The 18754-nt window shown below is 45.2% G+C and overlaps 1 protein-coding gene across 1 annotated transcript in view; it reads right to left on the reverse strand.

Moving 5' to 3' along the window:
- Nucleotides 1-3855, reverse strand: part of FER1L6 (fer-1 like family member 6) — a 141356-nt gene extending 137501 nt beyond the window's left edge. Inside the window, exon 1 of the mRNA XM_074943883.1 lies at nt 3816-3855. Coding sequence (XP_074799984.1) covers nt 3816-3835 — 20 coding nt within the window. The 5' untranslated portion in view covers nt 3836-3855. The remainder of the gene's footprint in view (nt 1-3815) is intronic.
- Between the last annotated feature and the right edge of the window lie 14899 nt (nt 3856-18754).

Genomic DNA, 18754 nt, shown 5'->3' on the forward strand with positions numbered 1-18754 from the left:
CAATCTTCAAGATGTAGGGATGGCAGTGGTTGTATCTGTTTGTTTTAATTCTATACAATTTTTAGTTAGAAAGTTTAACATTTCAAGCTCAAGAAAGATTAGTCATTGCCTATTACTAAACATAAATTGCATCACTTATTTTTATTGGACCAACTTCTGCTGTCTGCTACATTGGTGTAAATCTGGAGTAACTACAAATTTCAGTGGAATTACTCCAGACGTGCAGGGGTACAAATGGGCTCAGAATGTGTTGGTCAGCTCTGGTTACATATGACCAACATCTCACAAATATCTCCAGCATCTGCATTTGCTTGCAGAGCGAAAATACCACCATGCAAGACAGCCAGAATGTGTATGTAAATAAAATCCCAAATAGACAGGATGCATCTGAATCCCCAAACCTCAAAGGGTCAAAGTCTCCCCTCAGCTGGTAGCAAAACTGAAGGCAGAACTTGGTCAAAGAAGTTGATTTCTTCTTTACTTCTGATTCATCTTGCTATAGTGACTCATAAAGCAGCCCCTAGGTATTATTTTGTGTATAAAATTATGCTGACATGTCAGGAGTTACAACCTGAGGGTCAGATCCTGAGGCCTTGATGCAAGCAAAGTTGACATTGTCTTGGAGCAAGGATGTTAGTATTTGGCTCTAATATGTTTTTAACTGGATTCCCATCTTCCATCCTTTTGGAAGTTTCTAGGAATTCATAAGAAAACTACCAAGTGCAGTAACTCTGTCTGTTTCTAGTGTGACAGATATGGTAATTCCCAGTAATATCTTTGGGACACCTTATTGAATTCAGTTTGTTTTAAGTCCATTGAATTAAATGAATGGTTTATATATTATTGTGGGCCAAGATTGAATGTAACTTCTCTCTTGTGGGGAAATGGGATGTGAATCCTGGGAAGTGTTCTGAACTTCAAAAGACTGTACTGAACAATATGTAAAAGAAGAATGGATTTTTGGGACAAACATGTCAAATGGTTTGTCTGGAGAAACTCTAGGGGGAAGTGATTGCAAATTCCCCACTTTGGTGACGCAAAATTGCAGCCTTTTGAAGCTTCACTCGGAAGTGGGGACCATGATTACATGTTCCCGGAGACTCAAGATCAAAGGCCCAAGCTCTATAAAGAGAGACTGAACTATTCATGGGTGTGCTAATTCTGAGCTAAGGCTCTTATGAACTTGTAATCACAGAAACATCCCTTTGTGGGGTTTCAAGGACTGACTGTACCAGAGCCCTTGTTGGAGATAGGAAGTGATCTCTGGTAAACTTTTTAGCAGGTGTGCAGGTTCTTATTGTTTTAATATGTTTTCTCTGCAATGCTTTCACCTTAAGAATAAATGTGCTTGCTTATAAAGGGCTGTGTGGTAACTTGTAACTGCTGGCAATTACAGCTGTTCATAGCCTCTGGAGAGAAAGCAAAGTACAGACACTCACCTTTTAGACAGTCTGACTTGCTGGGGGTATCACAGTGTTAGACTGACAGACGCTGGTCGTCAGCGGGCAGAATCGAACCTGGTACCTCTGGAGCTTAGTGCATGAGCATCTACTGCATGAGCTAAAAGCCATATGGCTCTTAGCTAAGGCTGTAGAGCAGACTCCTTAATCGCTCTCTCTATGTGATCTTGGTGCCATTACAGGAGGTGTGTGGGTTACATACTTCCCCTACCTGAGGAAGCATGTCCTAAGCTTCAGAGACTTCCCAGTTGAAATCCAGGACAAGTCCCCACTTGTAACACCAACAGACCCCAGTCATCGGCAGGCGGAATCAAACCTGGGACCTCTGGAGCTTAGTGCACCACAGCCAGGAGGTGTGTGGGTTACATAAGCAGGGAATTGTGCAGCCAGGAAAAACCCCAGTCACAAGGGAGAAAACTGTGGGTGTCTGCACAAGAGAGGTGACAACTGGGGAGCTTAGAGTGGACCCTCAAGGGAGGGGGTGGGAATACAGGTGCAATTGCCCCGAACTGTGACATACATGGTGGCAGTGGTGGGGTCTATGACTGTGATTTGCAGTAAGTGCCAACAGCAGTGAAAGCAAATACTGTAGAAGGAAAAAGCACAAAGAAAAACAGATGTCTCAGTCTTTTCAGGAAAAGACTAGCAAAGAGAAATGGGAAAATGAATTATCAACAGCTAAAGAAAGTTCACTGCTTGAGGTTTGCAGAGAAAGGCAGCTCAACACCGACGAGCCAGGCAACACAGGGGTGCCCTCGAGGGACCACAGGGGCAGTTGCCCTGAACTATGACACATAGTTATTTGAGATAGATGAAATGGAGATCCCTACAGGCATCGTTTCCTATAAATCGGCTACCACTTGTTCATCATCATCATGAAATACATTAAGTCAAATACATGAAAACAAACTACTATCACCTTCTTCTGCAATAATCCCAAAACTACTAGACAGTTCAGAGTCTCTCAAAATCTGCTCTACTCTAATATTGTATGTTCTTTAATATGCGGCCTGATACACAGCTCAGTGAAGTCAATGGAAATATTTTCATTGACTTCACTGGGCTTGGACCAGTCCCATTAAGCAAGAGATGACTCAGACTTGAGTACTGGGTGCCTCTCTCAGTTTTAAAAACAAATTTAATATCATAATTCAAAAAAAATTACTCAGTTGTTCTAAAACTCATCTAGGCTAGTACAATCCCTGTTTTAACTTACATCTGCCTATAATGCTTCAGTTAGAAAAGCAGACCAAGCAAATTTAATACAGCTTTCTTTTCTTCATAAATAAAACAAAGCCAGCCAATAGTCTATAGCCAGGCAAATCATCTGAATGTCTTGGACCAGATTTTGCTCACACTTACACTGGTGTAAATCCAAAGTAACTTTATTGAAGTCAGTGGAGTTATTCTAGATTTACACCATTATAATTGAGAGCAGAATTTGGTCCCTCACATCCCAGTCAGTTCTGCTATTAAACTGGGTAAAAGCAAAGAAATATGCTAAAACCCAGATACTGCATCTAAGTCTAGTTATCAGGTATGAAAAATAACCCCAAACCTCTGTCTCCCAGCAAAAGACTTGCATCCTTTCCACATCACACACAAGTGCAGATGCTCAGCTGGTGGGCTGGAATTTTGACAATTTCCACCAACTGATGATCTGCTGCATGCTACTTGGTCAGTAAAAAAATTAAAGGACACACTTTGCCCTTGGATGCATCCCATTGAAATCAAGGAATGGATGTAGGAGTCATCCCATTCACAGCTGTATATGAGCATCCAAATGAAGAATACAGTTCTGGGCTTTTTATGCACTTTTCTAAGTATTAACTTGTTCTGTATTATCCTCTTGATCTGTGAACAGAACTCTCATTAACATCACTGACAGCAGTGAGAGTGGAGGAGACATCTCTAAGGACTAGATTATGATCTCTTACTTTCACTAGTGAGCAATTACATAAACAGTCTCATGACTTACTTTAACAGGACTACTTGAGTGAATAACTGCCAGCATGGTAAGGGATCCCATCCTGGCCTTAAATATCTCACATATTTAAATAACTGTAGACAGGGGGGAAAATCTTTAAAGCAGAATAAAATATGCCTAAAAGAGGTGACCATTTCCCCTATTTACAGCTTAGTGGAATTAATGACTCTTCCTTAAATAAAGACATTTTAAAACATTAAACAAGGTCTACCAAAAAAATGACCAACATAAATGAAACCCTTCACTGAACCACCTGACCAATAAGTAGCAATTCTATGTACTTAAAACACTCCTAGATCTCATTTGCCTCTCTTCTGGTCTGTCTCTCATTCTCAGAGTCAAACATGGAAATATAGAAGGCACATTACTTTGCTTTTAGTTTCTCCATTCTCCTTATTCTCACTGCAATACAGTGTCAATAATCCATTACCGACTTTGTCTTCAGTGACTAGTCCTGAGGCAGGATGTCTCTTTTCACAGCTGGCATTGGAGTCTGTCTGTGTTCATGATTAACGCACTGAGATATCTGACATTGCAGGGTGGGGCTGTTTAAACACTTAATGGCATTCACTACTCTTTTCTTATTCTAGAGCACATTTCCCAGATTGGTAGTGTCCAAGTAAAGTTAACTATTTAGTGAAGCCATGCTAAACTCAGTGGGTTTGGCTCAAGGACTCCATCATACAAACTTTTTCTTAATATGGGTTGACATTCCCACTATAAGTATCAGAGTTTCAAGTGCAAACAAACCCAAATAAAATAAAGCTAATTCCATTTGAAATTTTTAGGAATCTCACATGGTTTTGGTGTGGAGCAATCAGTAGCAGAGGGGAGATGGAGGGATACGAGGGGGTGGAGGGATAGGAGGGGGAGCAAGGGGTGCTAGAGATTGTAAGGGAAGGGGTAGCAGCTCCAGGTTGGGAAGGGGCATCCTGGTAGTTCCTACTGCCATTCCTTCCTATGGCAGTTCCTTGGCAGCTGGAGCCCTGTCCACTGATTCATACCTATCTGCAGCCCAGGTGCCCTGTTCCATCCTGCCCCCGCCCTGATCCCTCAGTGGCTGGTGCCCTGTGTGCCCCCTGCCCAGGTACCAGTAAGGGTGCCCTGTCCCATCCCCCACACACCCCATCCCAGTGGCTGTCATGCTGTGCATCCTCTGGTCCCCTTCCCAGGTGTCAGTGCCCTGTCCCATCCCCCACCCTACCTCAGTGGCTGGTACATGTTCTTCTGCCCTTCTCTCAGGCCGGGTGTCTCCACAGGGACTCTAGGTGGCTGGAAGGCAGGACCAGGGTGGACTGAGGAGTCCTGCCAGCTGGTCCAATCTCATGCACCATAGGTTAGCAGACACTCCGGCCTCTCCTTGGCATCCTGCTCTCGTCTCTGCCCTCCATATACACACACACATGAATGTGTGCAGGGGCAGAACGTAGCTGGGTCCTGCTCTGAGTCTGCTCTCACCTTGGCAAGATGCTGTGGGAGCAGAAAACACTGGGGTGGGGGTGGAAACATATTTCCATTGTGGGGCACTAGCCCCTACCCTTGCCCTCCCAATTCTACCACCCCTGACTAGTAGGGTTCGTTTTGGTCTAAGCTGGGTCCAGGTTCACATGAAAGGTTCCAAAATGCATCTTTGGATTAACCTAAATTGTGAATTTGTAACCAAACCAAAAAAACTCAGCAACTTTCCCCTTCCTTAGTAGTTACACCATTCAGATATTTGTTAGGTTCCTACCATCTCTCTCCACCCCCAAAGATACATATTTGTTCCATCCTTGTTTAGCCAAACTAAGAAACAAATCATGCCACCCTTACTCATGTCAACATCCCATTAAAGTCAATAGGAGTTTATCCAGAATACTTGAAACTGGCACAGCAAATAAACCTGAAGATGCGAGGAATTCAATTTCCCCAATAATTTCTCAAATAGAAGTGTTGTAGTATTCAGAGCATGGAATGAAGAGAATATAGGTATCTTGGTTTCTACTCCTAGCTTCGCCGTTGGCTCACTGTGACCTCACAAATTACATGGCCTTTCTGTGCCCATAGTTTATCCATCTGGAATATAGGAATGATTCTAGTTACCTACTTCCCAGGGTCATTTGTAAACACAATTTGAAATCCTCAGACAATTCATTCAACAAATGATGCTATAGAATTCCAAAGTATTATTATGAATATGTTTGTATTAGTCCTTAGACCTAAGAAATTCAGGCTCCCATAACAAAGTGTAGATATATTTGAAGAAATGAAGAATTATCTTGCTTACTTTAACTAGAGCAATTTGGCCTCAATCTGCTGATCAAACACAAAGAGAGATATATTGAACACAGTGGGAGGAGAGGACTGCAATTACCCAGCTGTCTCCTCAGTGAGAACAAACACACACATCTTTCATTTCAATATAAAATTCTTTGGAAGAAACCCAACACCACTTATTGAGAAATGATGCTTGGAGAAAAGGATCAACAGACGAACACAAATAATACCCATTATCACTCAGAGGGCAGATTCAGGTTACCAGACAATACATATAATTGGGCGCACAATAATTTTGCCAGTCCGTTCAATTCAGTTCTCCCTCCTGGCAAAGCACACTCTGCAAGTGTTACCAAAAGGGTCACACGTACGAGGAAACAAGGAAGAAAAGCCACACAGGATCTTTCTTGCAGCTTGGATATGAACGAGCAATGAAACCTCTGGCACTTGTTTTTGGATAAAAGGAGTATCTTATTTCTTTACATTGAATTCTGGCCCTTCAAAATATAAACTAACATCCTGACTTGGTTAAAATTGTGCTGTTCCAGAGAGCTCCAGTAACAGATCTCAGCACTTGTCAGGGGTGCCTGCTGGATTTGGGTTTTATATTATACATCCTATGATGTTTTATTATTATTTATACAGTACCAACAAAGTCGCTAGGGGCTGCACAGACAACACTCTTAGAAGACAAGTGCAGTGTAACAAGCACTAGGAATGAGGATGGAGGAGGACTCAGAGGAGAAAAAAAAACTAACAGGAAGGTGAACATTTGGCAGGTCTGGAAGTTAACGTACAGTAAGGGCTACTCTAACTGACATTTTCACCACCAGCTGACTGTAAGGAAAGCCTAAATTAGTGCAAGGGGTCCTAATTCTTATACCAGTGTAACTCCATTGACCTCTATGGTGTCACTCTTGATCTACACCAGTATAAATGAATGTATAATCAGGCCCAGGGAGCCTAAAACAATGTAAGGGAGCTTAAGACACGCCATCTTGCATCTGCCCTTTGCATTTGGCCCAGTAGTGTCCATGTGTATCTGAGGACAGAGTTTTCCCCCAAATGGAGTCAGGGAAGCTGTCATTCATACTCAGTCAAAAAACAAACCCCACAACCAAATCTCTCATGCAGGCTCTCATTAAATTGGCTCAGTGTACCCAGCCTTGTCCACCCATTTGTCAGCTTCTCACACAATCACATCCGTGCCTTTTTCCACGTGGCTCCCTGGGCATGGCACCATCTGCTCGAGCAGAATGACTTCCCAGTAAACAAAGCGTGATTAGCAACAGTTCTGGTGTGGTCTCCATTCCCGCTACCTCCCCACCCTTATTAGCTATGTATGTCACAGCCACATTGCTTCCAGCGAATTGAGCTGACTTGTATATACATTACCTCTTGTTCCCTTCCCCAAATTTCTGACTGCCCTTAGAACATGAGCTCCTTGGAGCTTGCTTGAGCATTAGAGAAGCACCTAGCACATCATGGCTCTACCATAAATAAATTAAATACCTCAACTTCAGCTATTTTTTGCATGCCACCTTCTTTCTTCTACTTCACAGTGGAAAAATAATTCTACAAATTGCTAGCAGTGATGGCTTCTCTAGCCTACTAAGTGATATTCAGATACCTGAACACTTAGGAGGCACAGGGTTGTAGCTATACACATGACAGCTGATTCATTAGCGCATCTACATTTTACTCTTCACTTAGAAATAGCACAGCAGATAACACGATTATTGGTAGAATGAATGCCGTTCAGATCCAGATATGTACGAGCAGGTTAATAAAGACCCAGTGAAAATGTGACACTCACCATATGAAATGTTATCCCAGTAAATTAAAACTTTTATCCCAGAATTCACAAGGCTAGAAAGGGCTTTTACCACATCGGTAGCACCTCAGACTTCACAATATACAGCAGTCAACTGCAGTTTGTTGGTTTGGCTTGTCAACATTTTAATTAAACTTGATCTTCTAAATAAAGATAATTATCTGTGTAAAAATCAGATCAGAAGAGGATATTATTATGGTCAGGCTGTTATGTCTTCTTATAGATGAAAGAAAGGTCTTGTCTCTTGTGTTTGTCCCTTCACTGTGCTAGACTCATTATCTTACATTGTATAATAGGGGTGGTGGTCAGTCAACTGATTAGTGAAAGAGACAATCAGGATTCTGAGGTTCAATTTCCAGCCCTGCCTCTGATTTGCTGTGTTACTTTGAATAAATCACACTTTATGGCTCAGTTTACCCATCAGCACTCTGGTTATTTTTGTTGGGATAGTACCTACCTCACAGCGATATTGTACAGCTTAATTAATATTAGGACACTGTATGTGTTTATTGTTTTACACCTCAAAAGTGCCTAGCTTCCTGGATCTGTGTGGAGGCCATTAAAGGTGTGTCTACGCTGCAATGTAAGCCCACGTTTAGTGGGATGTGAGTCAGCTGACCCATGTTAGAGACCCTGGGCTTGAGCATCTACACTGATTTAGTTAGTGTTGGTCCTGCTTTGAGCAGGGGATTGGACTAGATCAGTGGTTCTCAAAGCCGGTCCGCCGCTTGTTCAGGGAAAGCTCCTGGCGGGCCGGACTGGTTTGTTACCTGCCGCGTCCGCAGGTTAGGCCGATTGCATCTCCCACTGGCCGCGGTTCGCCGCTCCAGGCCAATGGGGGCTGCGAGAAGGGCAGCCAGCACGTCCCTTGGCCCGCACCGCACAGCCAGGAAGCTAGGCCTGCAGAGGCGGCAGGTAAACAAACCAGTCTGGCCCGGCAGGGGCTTTCCCAGCACAAGCGGTGGACCGGATTTGAGAACCACTGGACTAGATGACCTCCTGAGGTCTCTTCCACCCCTAATAGTTTATGATTCCTAACTCTACTTTTCTAACCCAGACTCAAACCTGGGGCTCTGGTCTCCACACTGCAGTATGCAGACTCAAAGTATTCCAGAGGCCCTAATGCCCTCCTGAAATGTGGTTGCTCTAGTCCTTTGACTGTGATGCATGGTGGGAAAACTTTACTGCCCACCCTGCACGTTACAAGATCTTTGAACAGCCCACCAGCACAGTCAGCCAATGAGTCATTTCAGACTGTGCGCTCCTGGCTGCCAGAGCCAGCTACAAGGGGGAGGCACCTTTTAAAGAACTTTCTCTTTCACTCCTGTGTCAGGAAATGCCCAGAGCTTCCGTGAGATCTGCTGGATATTTCAGTGGCATTTTCTGACTCCCCCACCCCCCGAAAGGTGCCTGACAGATTTCATGGTGGAGGAGGTTGCAGAGGAGGAAGAATACCCTGGCCTGGCAGACTTGCATTGGAAAGTGCTGCTCAGCAAAGCCGCCGATTCTATCTCCCATAGACAGTGGTTCTGGCACAGACTGGTGGGATCACGTCGTCATGCAGAGCTGGGGTGATCAGCAGCGGGTCCAGACCTTTCACATACCAAATGCTACATTTCTGGAGCTTTGTGAGCAGCTTGCCCCAACCGTCCAGCATAAAGACACATGCATGACGTCACCCTTGTCAGTCCAGAAGCAGGTTGCTATGCCCATCTGGAAGCTGGCTACCCTGGAGTGCTACAGATCCGTTGCCAACCAGTTTGATGTTGGATGGACTGTGAGTAAATGGGTGGCTGAGGTATTTGAGGAACTCAGGTTTATGGTTTACCTCAAGGTAGCGAGAATTAAAGATATCCCTGAGGTAATTGCTGGCATTGAGAAAATGGGGTTTCTGAACTGTGCCAGGTCCATTGATGGGACTCACGAACCCACAGTTTGCTCTCCTCCTGGAGTATGAGTACATAAACCATAAATAGTACTACTCCACTGGTATGCAGTCCCACAGGGACCACAGAGGCCAATTTATGAATGTCAGGGTAGGCTGTACTGGGAAAGTTCATGATGAAGAGTTTTTCACCTATCGGGAGTCTACATTAATGGGCAGCCTGGGGCACTGTTCCCACTAAATGACATTGTCATATAACCCTTCTGCCCGTCAGAGTTGGCAGCAACAAGGGCCAGGTTCAGTATCTAGGGGTTCCATTCCAATAACACAATGCAAACCCGGCTCGAGCCCCCACCCAGTGACCTGGGACAAATATATACCACCCCCGCTGGGCGCCTCCAAGAGGCAAGACTTCCCCTCTCGCAAGCACAGAGTCTGAGTGTAGCAAAAAGCCTTTTAATAACAGAGAAAACAATGTGGCATTATGTTGGGGAAACACCATCAACAGGATTTATAACACAACCCATGAGCAAAAAACCCACCCCAAGCAAATTGGGGCGTGTCCTTTCCCTTTGGTTCTTGAGTCCAGCAACCCAAAATCACCCAAAGTCCCAAAAGTCCAACAACCCAAAAGTCTCTGTCCCTGGTCAGGGCAGCCCCAGAGTTCGAAAGTTTACCTGCAGAGTTTTACCTCCCAACCTGGTGGTGGGGGTGAGGCCGAGGAGCTCGGAGTGTGGGAGGGGGCTCTGGGCTGGGGCAGAGGATTGGAGCGCAGGGGTGTGAGGACTTTGGCTGGGGGTGCGGGCTCTGGGGTGGGGCCAGAGATGAGGGGCTCAGGGCTGGGGCAGAGGGTTGGAGCGCAGGGGTGTGAGGACTCCAGCTGGGGGTGAGGGCTCTGGGGTGGGGCCAGAGATGAGGGGCTCAGGGCTGGGGCAGAGGGTTGGAGCGCAGGGGTGTGAGGACTTTGGCTGGGGGTGCGGGCTCTGGGGTGGGGCCAGAGATGAGGGGCTCAGGGCTGGGGCAGAGGGTTGGAGCACAGGGGTGTGAGGACTCTGGCTGGGGGTGCGGGCTCTGGGGTGGGGTCAGGGATGAAGGGTTTGGGGGGAAGGAGGGTGTTCCGGGGCTAAGAAGGGGAGAGAGGACTCCCCCCAGCTCTCTCTCCCCTCAGCAGCACCTGGGCTTCAGGGGAGAGGCATTTCTCCCTGCTGCGGCAGCTCTGGGGCTGCAGGATAGGTGTCCCTCCATCATCTGTGCCTGGGTCCAGGCCTGGCCAGGCCACCCTGGCTGCACCTGGGTCCGGGCCAGGCTGCGCCACGCCTAGGTCCGGGCCAGGCTGCGCCGCGCCTGGGGCTGGGCCTCCCCACCCTGGTCATGCCACCCCTGCCGTGCCTCAGTGTGGACCAGGGTCTGGGCCGCCCCAACCGCGTCGCCCCTGGGTCTGGGCCGCGCCACCCCTGCGATGTTGCAGCCAAAGTATTCCAACGTATAAGTGACTGAAGAGCACATCTGTGAGTGGAATGGGCTAGTCAGCTATCGAGGTTGCCCTGAAAATATGCCCTTCCCTGCAACATGACTCCCTATCTGGAGTTCCTGCTTCAGGAAAAGTTTGCAGCTACAGCCCTGGGATGGGGTCAGAATCCATGAGGGAATTAACAAGATCCTGCTTTAGCTTCCACATGGCTTACACTGTTATGGCTGTATGCAAACATGCAGGACTCCTCAGCCTTCCTCAACCTCGCCCCCAGCACATTTCTAGACAAAAATTGGCAACCCAGTCATAACTGGGACACATGATTTTGTCACCTGTGGACTGCATGGACCACCTCTAACTGAAATTTGGAAATAGAACACATACACAGAGATCAGTGTTTCCTGATGGCTCCATAGACTGTTGAGTGACTACAGAGAAACAATCTTAAAGCCATTATTACTTTAAGGAAAACTTGAATGACCATAGGAAAAAAATCAGTGCCTGTCCAGTAAAAATACTCCCTAAAGCTTTTCTTTACTATTTGCATTTCCGGGTTGACATTTTGAAATCCCCATGGTGACGGGGACTGAGAAGGGGGATGCCACGGCGCTGATATACAATCTGCCTTTAGCGGCTACACGCTGGTAGTTGGGTCTTCTCCTAACTTCTGCATTGGTTCTTAGAGTGTAAGTCCCTCCCATTACTGTAGTAATAAACTTCAAAATGGAGTCAGAAACTTACCTGGCTCAGCGGCAGCTTCTATCTCCTCCAGGTTTGCTGCAGGCTCAGCAGCGGGCTGTTGATCTGGGGAGGGGGCATCAAACAGCTCTGTTTATGTGGACCCAGAATTTGCTGCTGATCCTATTCCACAATCTGCTCTGGGTCTGGTTTCAGCAACAGAGTGACTTCATGGTCCTCAACCAGGGCAAGTCTACCTACAAAATTAAGTCAATCTAAGTTACATCAACATACCAGCCACTGCAGTAATTGAATTGGTTTTACACATCCACACTACACTCCTTGTGTCAGCAGTGCGCGTGCTCACCAGGAGCACTTACACCGATTTAACTCCCAGTCTGGGGCATTGTGGGATGGTTTCTCAAAGCAGCAACAGTTTATGTAAGCAACACAGTGTCTATGCTGACAATGTGTCAATCTAACTACATCGACTTAAGTGCTACACCTCTTGCGGAGATGGAGTTATTAAGTTTGTGTAGTGGGCAAGTTATATCGGTAGGAGCTACATTTTAATGTAGACTTACAGAGTTAGGTTGATGAAACTTTAGTTATGTCAGCCTCCTATTGCTCAACATGAAATTTTAAAGGACAAATTCCTTCTACAGGGTTCTAAGAATTAAGAGAGACTTGTAAGAATCTCACATGTAAATGCAAAGAATTATCACTTATTGTATAAATAGAAAAGGAGGACTTGTGGCACCTTAGAGACTAACCAATTTATTTGAGCGTAAGCTTTCGTGAGCCACAGCTCATTTCATCGGATGCTGATGAGACGGTTAGTCTCTAAGGTGCCACAAGTACTCCTTTTCTTTTTGCGAATACAGACTAACACAGCTGCTACTCTGAAACCTGTTTAAATAGAGAGATTTTACACAAAGAAAATTATTAAATTAGTCTAATGTAATTCCATAGAGGGGTCTCTGCTGGCTTCAAATAGTGGGGTTTCTGCTTCTTATTGGGTGGGTGCCTGCTAATAAAATACAATAATAATAAATAACAATATACAGCTCTTGTTTGAGAGAAACCTTTTCTTTTTATAAGAAATATACATTCATGCAAAGCAGAGTGCTTGTGAATGTGTATATAAAAGGGGTGAAGAGAATAAGAAATCAGTGTTGGTCTGTCTGTGAAAACTCTAAATTCAATGGGACTATGCCAGTTAGTAAGAGCTGCTCATGTGAGTAAGGGATAACAAGTAAGGGATTACAAAGCAGGACTGTTCTGCAAATATCAGTGACGCACAGGTGTTTGCCTATTAAGATTACCTTTTCCTCTGATTATAAGACAACTCAATTGAAAACTTTAGGAGTGGGTATCAGAAGGGTGGGGCTTGTTTTTATTTTATTATTATTATTTTAAACAACTCCACTATCAAGCAGGTCATTTGCATGCAAGGTTATCTCTGCCTAAGGCAGGGGTGGGTAAACTACGGTGTGTGGGCCACATCCAGCCCATCAGACATTTTGATCTGGCCCTCAGCTCCCATCAGGGAGTGGGGTTGTGGGTTTGCCCCACTCCAGCCGGGGAGCGGGGTCAGAGGCTTACCCCGCTGCACACAGCTCCCAGGAAACAGCCAGCATGACCCCCCCACTCTGGCTCCTACGTAGTATGTGGAGGCGTAGCCAGGCAGCTCTGCGCGCTGCCCCATCTGGAGGCACCACCCCTGCTGCCCATTGGCCACGGTTCCCAGCCAATGGGAGCTGCAGGGGTGGCGCCAGCAGATGGGGGAGCACGCAGAGCCACCTGGCCACGCCTTGGAGCCAGAGGGAGGACATGCTTCCAGGAGCTGCTTGCGGTAAGCGCCGCCCAGAGCCTGCACCCCGGAGCCCCCCCCCCCCCCCCCCCGTGCCCCAATCCCCCTGCCACAGCCCTGATCCCCCACCCATCCTCTGAACCCATTGGTCCCAGCCTGGACCCGCCTCCTGCACACCAAACCCCCTCATCCCCAGCCCCATCCCAGAGCCCGCACCCCAGCCCGGAGCTCCCTCCCACACCCTGAACGCCTCATTTCTGGCCCCACCCCAGAGCCCGCACCCCCAGCTGGGGCCCTTCACCTCCTCCCACACCCCTACCCCAATTTCGTGAGCATTCATGGCCCACCATACAATTTCCATACCCTGATGTGGTCCTCAGGCCAAAAAGTTTGCCCACCCCTGGCTGAAGGTAACACAACTTGTTATATCACCACGGAAAAGTACAATCGGTCTACAGCACATTGCTGGAACTAAAACATGAAAATAGGTGGTGGGAAAAAATTGATCCATCCAGGCAGATAAAAAATTTAGTAAACGTTTCTATGGGCTTCAACATAAGCCCCTAATTGTGAAAATACATTTCAAGACTTTACTATTATTTGTGTTGCAGCAGTGCCTAGGAGCCTCAGTCATGGACTATGACCTCATTAAGCTAGGTGATATACAGACCCTGGGGGAGGGGATGTTCCAAAATCTTTGGAATCTTAGTTTTCACCCTCCTTTAGGGTGCTGTTCTCATTCCATCAACCTGGGTATCTATCTATTTGGATCAGCAAAGGGCCTGTCCAGTGCTCTGGCCACTGTAGAAAAAATATTAAGTAATGTATGAGTCAAAAGGCCACAAATGACATTCCACAAACAGTGTCAAGCCCTGTGGGTCTTGAACCTGGGACTGGGGAGGGTTCTGGAAGTTATCACATTCCAGTCCTTTCCCCCAGCAGCTCAAAGACAGCAGCTGGGCCCAGGGTCCATGAACTGGGTCACAAGCTCCACCCCTGTACTCTCACTGGGAGATCTACAAGGTTCCTTATTGAGCCACAGCCCTATTTAAGCTACAGGAGGAAACAGGAAGTTGTCCGTACAACTGGGCTCCACCTTCCCATGGACTGTTGGTCTGGTCTTTACCTGTTCCTGCCTTCTGATCCTGACCTCCTGGTATCTGATTCGGTCTGACTCTGGGTAACTGACTCTTGTTTCCTGTCCTCTGGTTTGTGTCTTGATTCTGATCTCCTGGTGTTCTAACCCAGTCAGACTCCTGGTAATTGGCTCCGGCACCTGATGCTAACCCCTAGGCCAGGCTGCTTCTGCCTCAGCCCTAACAAACAAACACTGAGTTTATCCCTCGCAAAGCATTCATCGCCCCTTTCCAGGGGCAGGATTTGACCTATTAAGGAAAAGGATACAGCACTTGCCTCCAAAATTGCAGATCCATAAGGATCCACAGACAACCAGCTCCATCCACATGGAGACTCTGTGTCCATGCTCCAGCTCTGCCAGTGGGCAACCCTCCCTGGCAGAAGAGTTCTATTGGAGTCATGCCACCCTGACCCCAGCTACCTCAAAACCCCTGCTGGAAGATTCAGCAGGAAAGAGAATATAGCCCAAGGGATTCTCTGCATGCGAGGATGGAATGATGGACAGTTATAAGGCCTGGAAACAGTGCCGACCCATCATCTTTCGGCAAGGTGAGTGGGAGGCCAGCACACACAGTCCCGTCCAGGCATGATAATAAGGTGATAAGTAACAGTCAAAATGGATTTGTCAAGAATGAATCATGTCAAACCAACCTAATAGCTTTCTTTAAGAGGGTAACAAGCATTGTGGATAGGGGGAAGCAGTAGATGTGGTATATCTTGACTTTAATAATGCTTTTGATACTGTCTCGCATGACAGACTCATAAACAAACTAGGGAAATACAACCTAGATGGAGCTATTATAAAGTGGATGCAAAACTGGTTGGAAGACCATTCCCAGAGAGTAATTATCAGTGGTTCACAGTCAAGCTGGAAGGGAATATCAGTTATGTTCAATATCTTCATCAATGATTTAGATAATGGCACAGAGAGTACACTTGTAAAGTTTGCGGATGATACCAAGCTGGGAGGGGTTGCAAGTGCTTTGGAGGATAGGATTAAAATTCAAAATTATCTGGATAAACTGGAGAAATGGTCTGAAGTAAATAGGATGAAATTGAATAAGGACAAATGCAAAGTATTCCACTTAGGAAGGAACAATCAGGTGCACACACACAGAATGGGAAATGACTGATTAGGAAGGACTACTGCGGAAAGGGATCTGTGGATCATAGTGGATCACAAGCTAAATCTGAGTCAACAGGTAACACTGTTGTAAAAAAAAGTAATCATTCACTGATGTATTAGTAGGAGTGTTGTAAGGAAGACAAAGAAGTAATTCTTCTGCTCTACTCCATGCTGATTAGGCCTCAACTAGAGTATTGTGTCTAGTTCTGGGTGCCACATTTCAGGAAAGATGTGGACAAATTGGAGAAAGTCCAGAGAAGAGCAACAAAAATAATTAACTGTCTAGAAAACATGACCTATGGGGAAAGATTGAAAAAAAATGGTTTGTTTAGTCTGGAGAAGAGAAGACCGAGGGGGGACATAACAGTTTTCAAGTACATAAAAGGTTGTTACAAGGAGGAGGGAGAAAAATTGTGCTCCTTAACCTCTGAGGATAGGACAAGAAGCAATGGGCTTAAATTGCAGCAAGGGCACTTTAGGTTGGACATTAGAAAAAAAATTCTAACTGTCAGGTTAGTTAAGCACTATAATAAATTGTAGAATCTCTGTCATTGGAGATTTTTAAGAACAGATGAGACAAATACTTGTCAGGGATGGTCTAGATAATACGTAGTCCTGCCTTGAGTGCAGGGGACTGGACTAGAAGACCTCTTGAGGTCCCTTCCAGTTCTATGATTTCTATGAATCTCCTGGAGGTAATCCAAGTCTCTGCCTTGTCTAATATCTAGCCCTTTCCAAAAATAGCAGTTTGTTCACATTGGATCAGTTACACAAGTATAAATCCAGAGTTGTTCAATTAAATTGTTCCAGATTTAACCTGTAACTTGGATCTGGCCCAACTTGTTTTGACACAACTGAATTGCTCTTTTTCTAACTTAGATTATTTTTCATGTATTTTTGATCAAGTCTGTATTACTCAGAACAGCTTCTCACCAGCACTAGTTCTGGTGCAGTAGCAGGAAACAGGAAGATGATAGAAACCTGATTCTTCTACAGATGGTAGACCGAGGACTGGTACTGGCTCATCAGTGTCAAGCTGAAATGAACAAAAGTCTGCAACAAGGTGAAATTCAATTTTAAATATCTGAGAAACCACTGACTATCTTTGTGATGCCACCATTAACTTGACAGTTCAATGCAATCCCCGTTTAGCACAGGCAAAATGTGAACTAGGTTTAATCACCTGGAATAGCAATTTGACATTTTTAGTAGAAAAAATGTTAATAAAACATCTTGCATCCAGCAACTGAATTTAGGTTATTTTTTGACATTATGGACCCGTCCAAAGCCCACTGAAGTCAATGGTAAGATTCCAGTGGTCTTTATTTCAGACATGATGTTGGAGGAAAACAGTCTATTTGTTGACCAGTTTAGTTACCTTCCTCAGGATGCTGAGGAATGGCAGGCCACACTGTAACAGTACCATCCCCCGAGAGCCTAGGGAAAAAAGGTTCTTAACTTGTGTTAACTAATACAAAGTAAGTAACACCAGGTAAAATCCCAGTGAATACAAGGCAGTTTCTAGTTCTAAGTGAGTTAGAAAGTCAAGTCAAAGTGTATGGGAAAGCCTTGGGCTTGCTTTGACCTGCTAATTCATGTGAAAAGTACAACTGCTTCGTATTCACTAGGGTTTTACCTTGTGTTAAGAACACACATTTTCCCTAGTGAAGAGAAAGTCCAAGGGGTTCCACCAGGGAAGGAAAGACAGCTTTAAATTGTAGCTGGGGTTCCTTAACAATCCCAGCAGTGGAGGTTGATCAGGGTAAGTAACTAGTAAGTCAACTTCCTGGGCCCTGTTGTGATAACTGGGCCTACTGATTTATCTTAAGAGAGAGTTCAACTGTAAAACATGAGTGTCAGTTCATATGATATCACAATAACCTATCACAACAAATGGTGATGGGAAAAGGTAGTAAAGGGAAACAGACTGAATTAGTCCAACCAAAGAGATCTCCTGATGTATGGATTGCGTTTAAAATCATGCTTGGTAAACCAGAAGAACCTAGAACCAGAAATCAGGGAACCAAAATTGGCATGTCTGAAAGCAGGCCTAACTGTTGGACAAAATAATGAGGGGATGGACTATTCCACCCATCGCTACCTTTAGAGGTTCTTAAAGAAAGACTTTGGGTAGAAAAATTGGCTACTGCTGTGAGCTTCACCATCATGGCTGCCACCCTCAACATATCCTTGGATTCCAGGCCTTCATCATCCTGATCCTGAGAGATGTCCTAGCCTGAGTGGGTCAGAGAGAGGGAGCCAGATGACATTGCCACCTCCACTGGCTCCAGCTGAATTCCAACCACCACCGGATGAAACAATTTGGACTCCAACAACAACAAAAGCTCCATGCCATCTCAATTAACTTCTTCTCTTTTCTGCCAAATAACAGTTACCATCTTGAATACCATTTAAAAGACTGTCAAACAAAAGTTTGTTTCCTTCTTAAAAACTCTCTCTAGCTAAAGTGAAAGGAAACAAGGGATGTTGTTAAAATGAAAGCCTTATTTAATACTTTATATTTCAAATGCTTTAACTGTTTTTCCTTCATTATCTTAAAAAAAAAGTTTAAATGTTTTTAATGGCGTGTTTACCATGGTATTAAGCAAACTGAGGTGTCTGTACACCAAACCTTGTTTAACACTGTTCTGTGTTGGACCATAATTAAGGGCTTGTCTACACTTACCAGAGGATCGATGCTGTGGCAATCGATGCATCGGCTGTCAATTTAGCAGGTCTAGTGAAGACCCGCTAAATCAACTGCCGATCGCTCTCCCATTGACTCCTGTACTCCACCTGATCGACAAGAGTAAGGGGAGTCAATGGGAGAGTGTCTCCCATCGACGTTGCATAGTGTGGACCCAACGGTAAGTAGATCTAAGCTATGTCGATTTGAGTTATGCTATTCACAGAACTCAAATTGCATAGCTTAGATTGACTTTTCGCTTTAGTGTAGACAAGGCCTAAATTACTGTTACATCTTTAGGACCTAAGTTATGCCATATAAATTAACACAATAGCCCCCAACTTCACTGGAACAATGCTGATCTGCACTGGCTGAGGAACCAGCAACTTGTCTAAGCCTATGTCTACAGTAGCACTTTTGT

The sequence above is a fragment of the Natator depressus genome, chromosome 2, assembly GCF_965152275.1.
Source record: "Natator depressus isolate rNatDep1 chromosome 2, rNatDep2.hap1, whole genome shotgun sequence".
Taxonomy (NCBI): Eukaryota; Metazoa; Chordata; order Testudines; family Cheloniidae; genus Natator; species Natator depressus.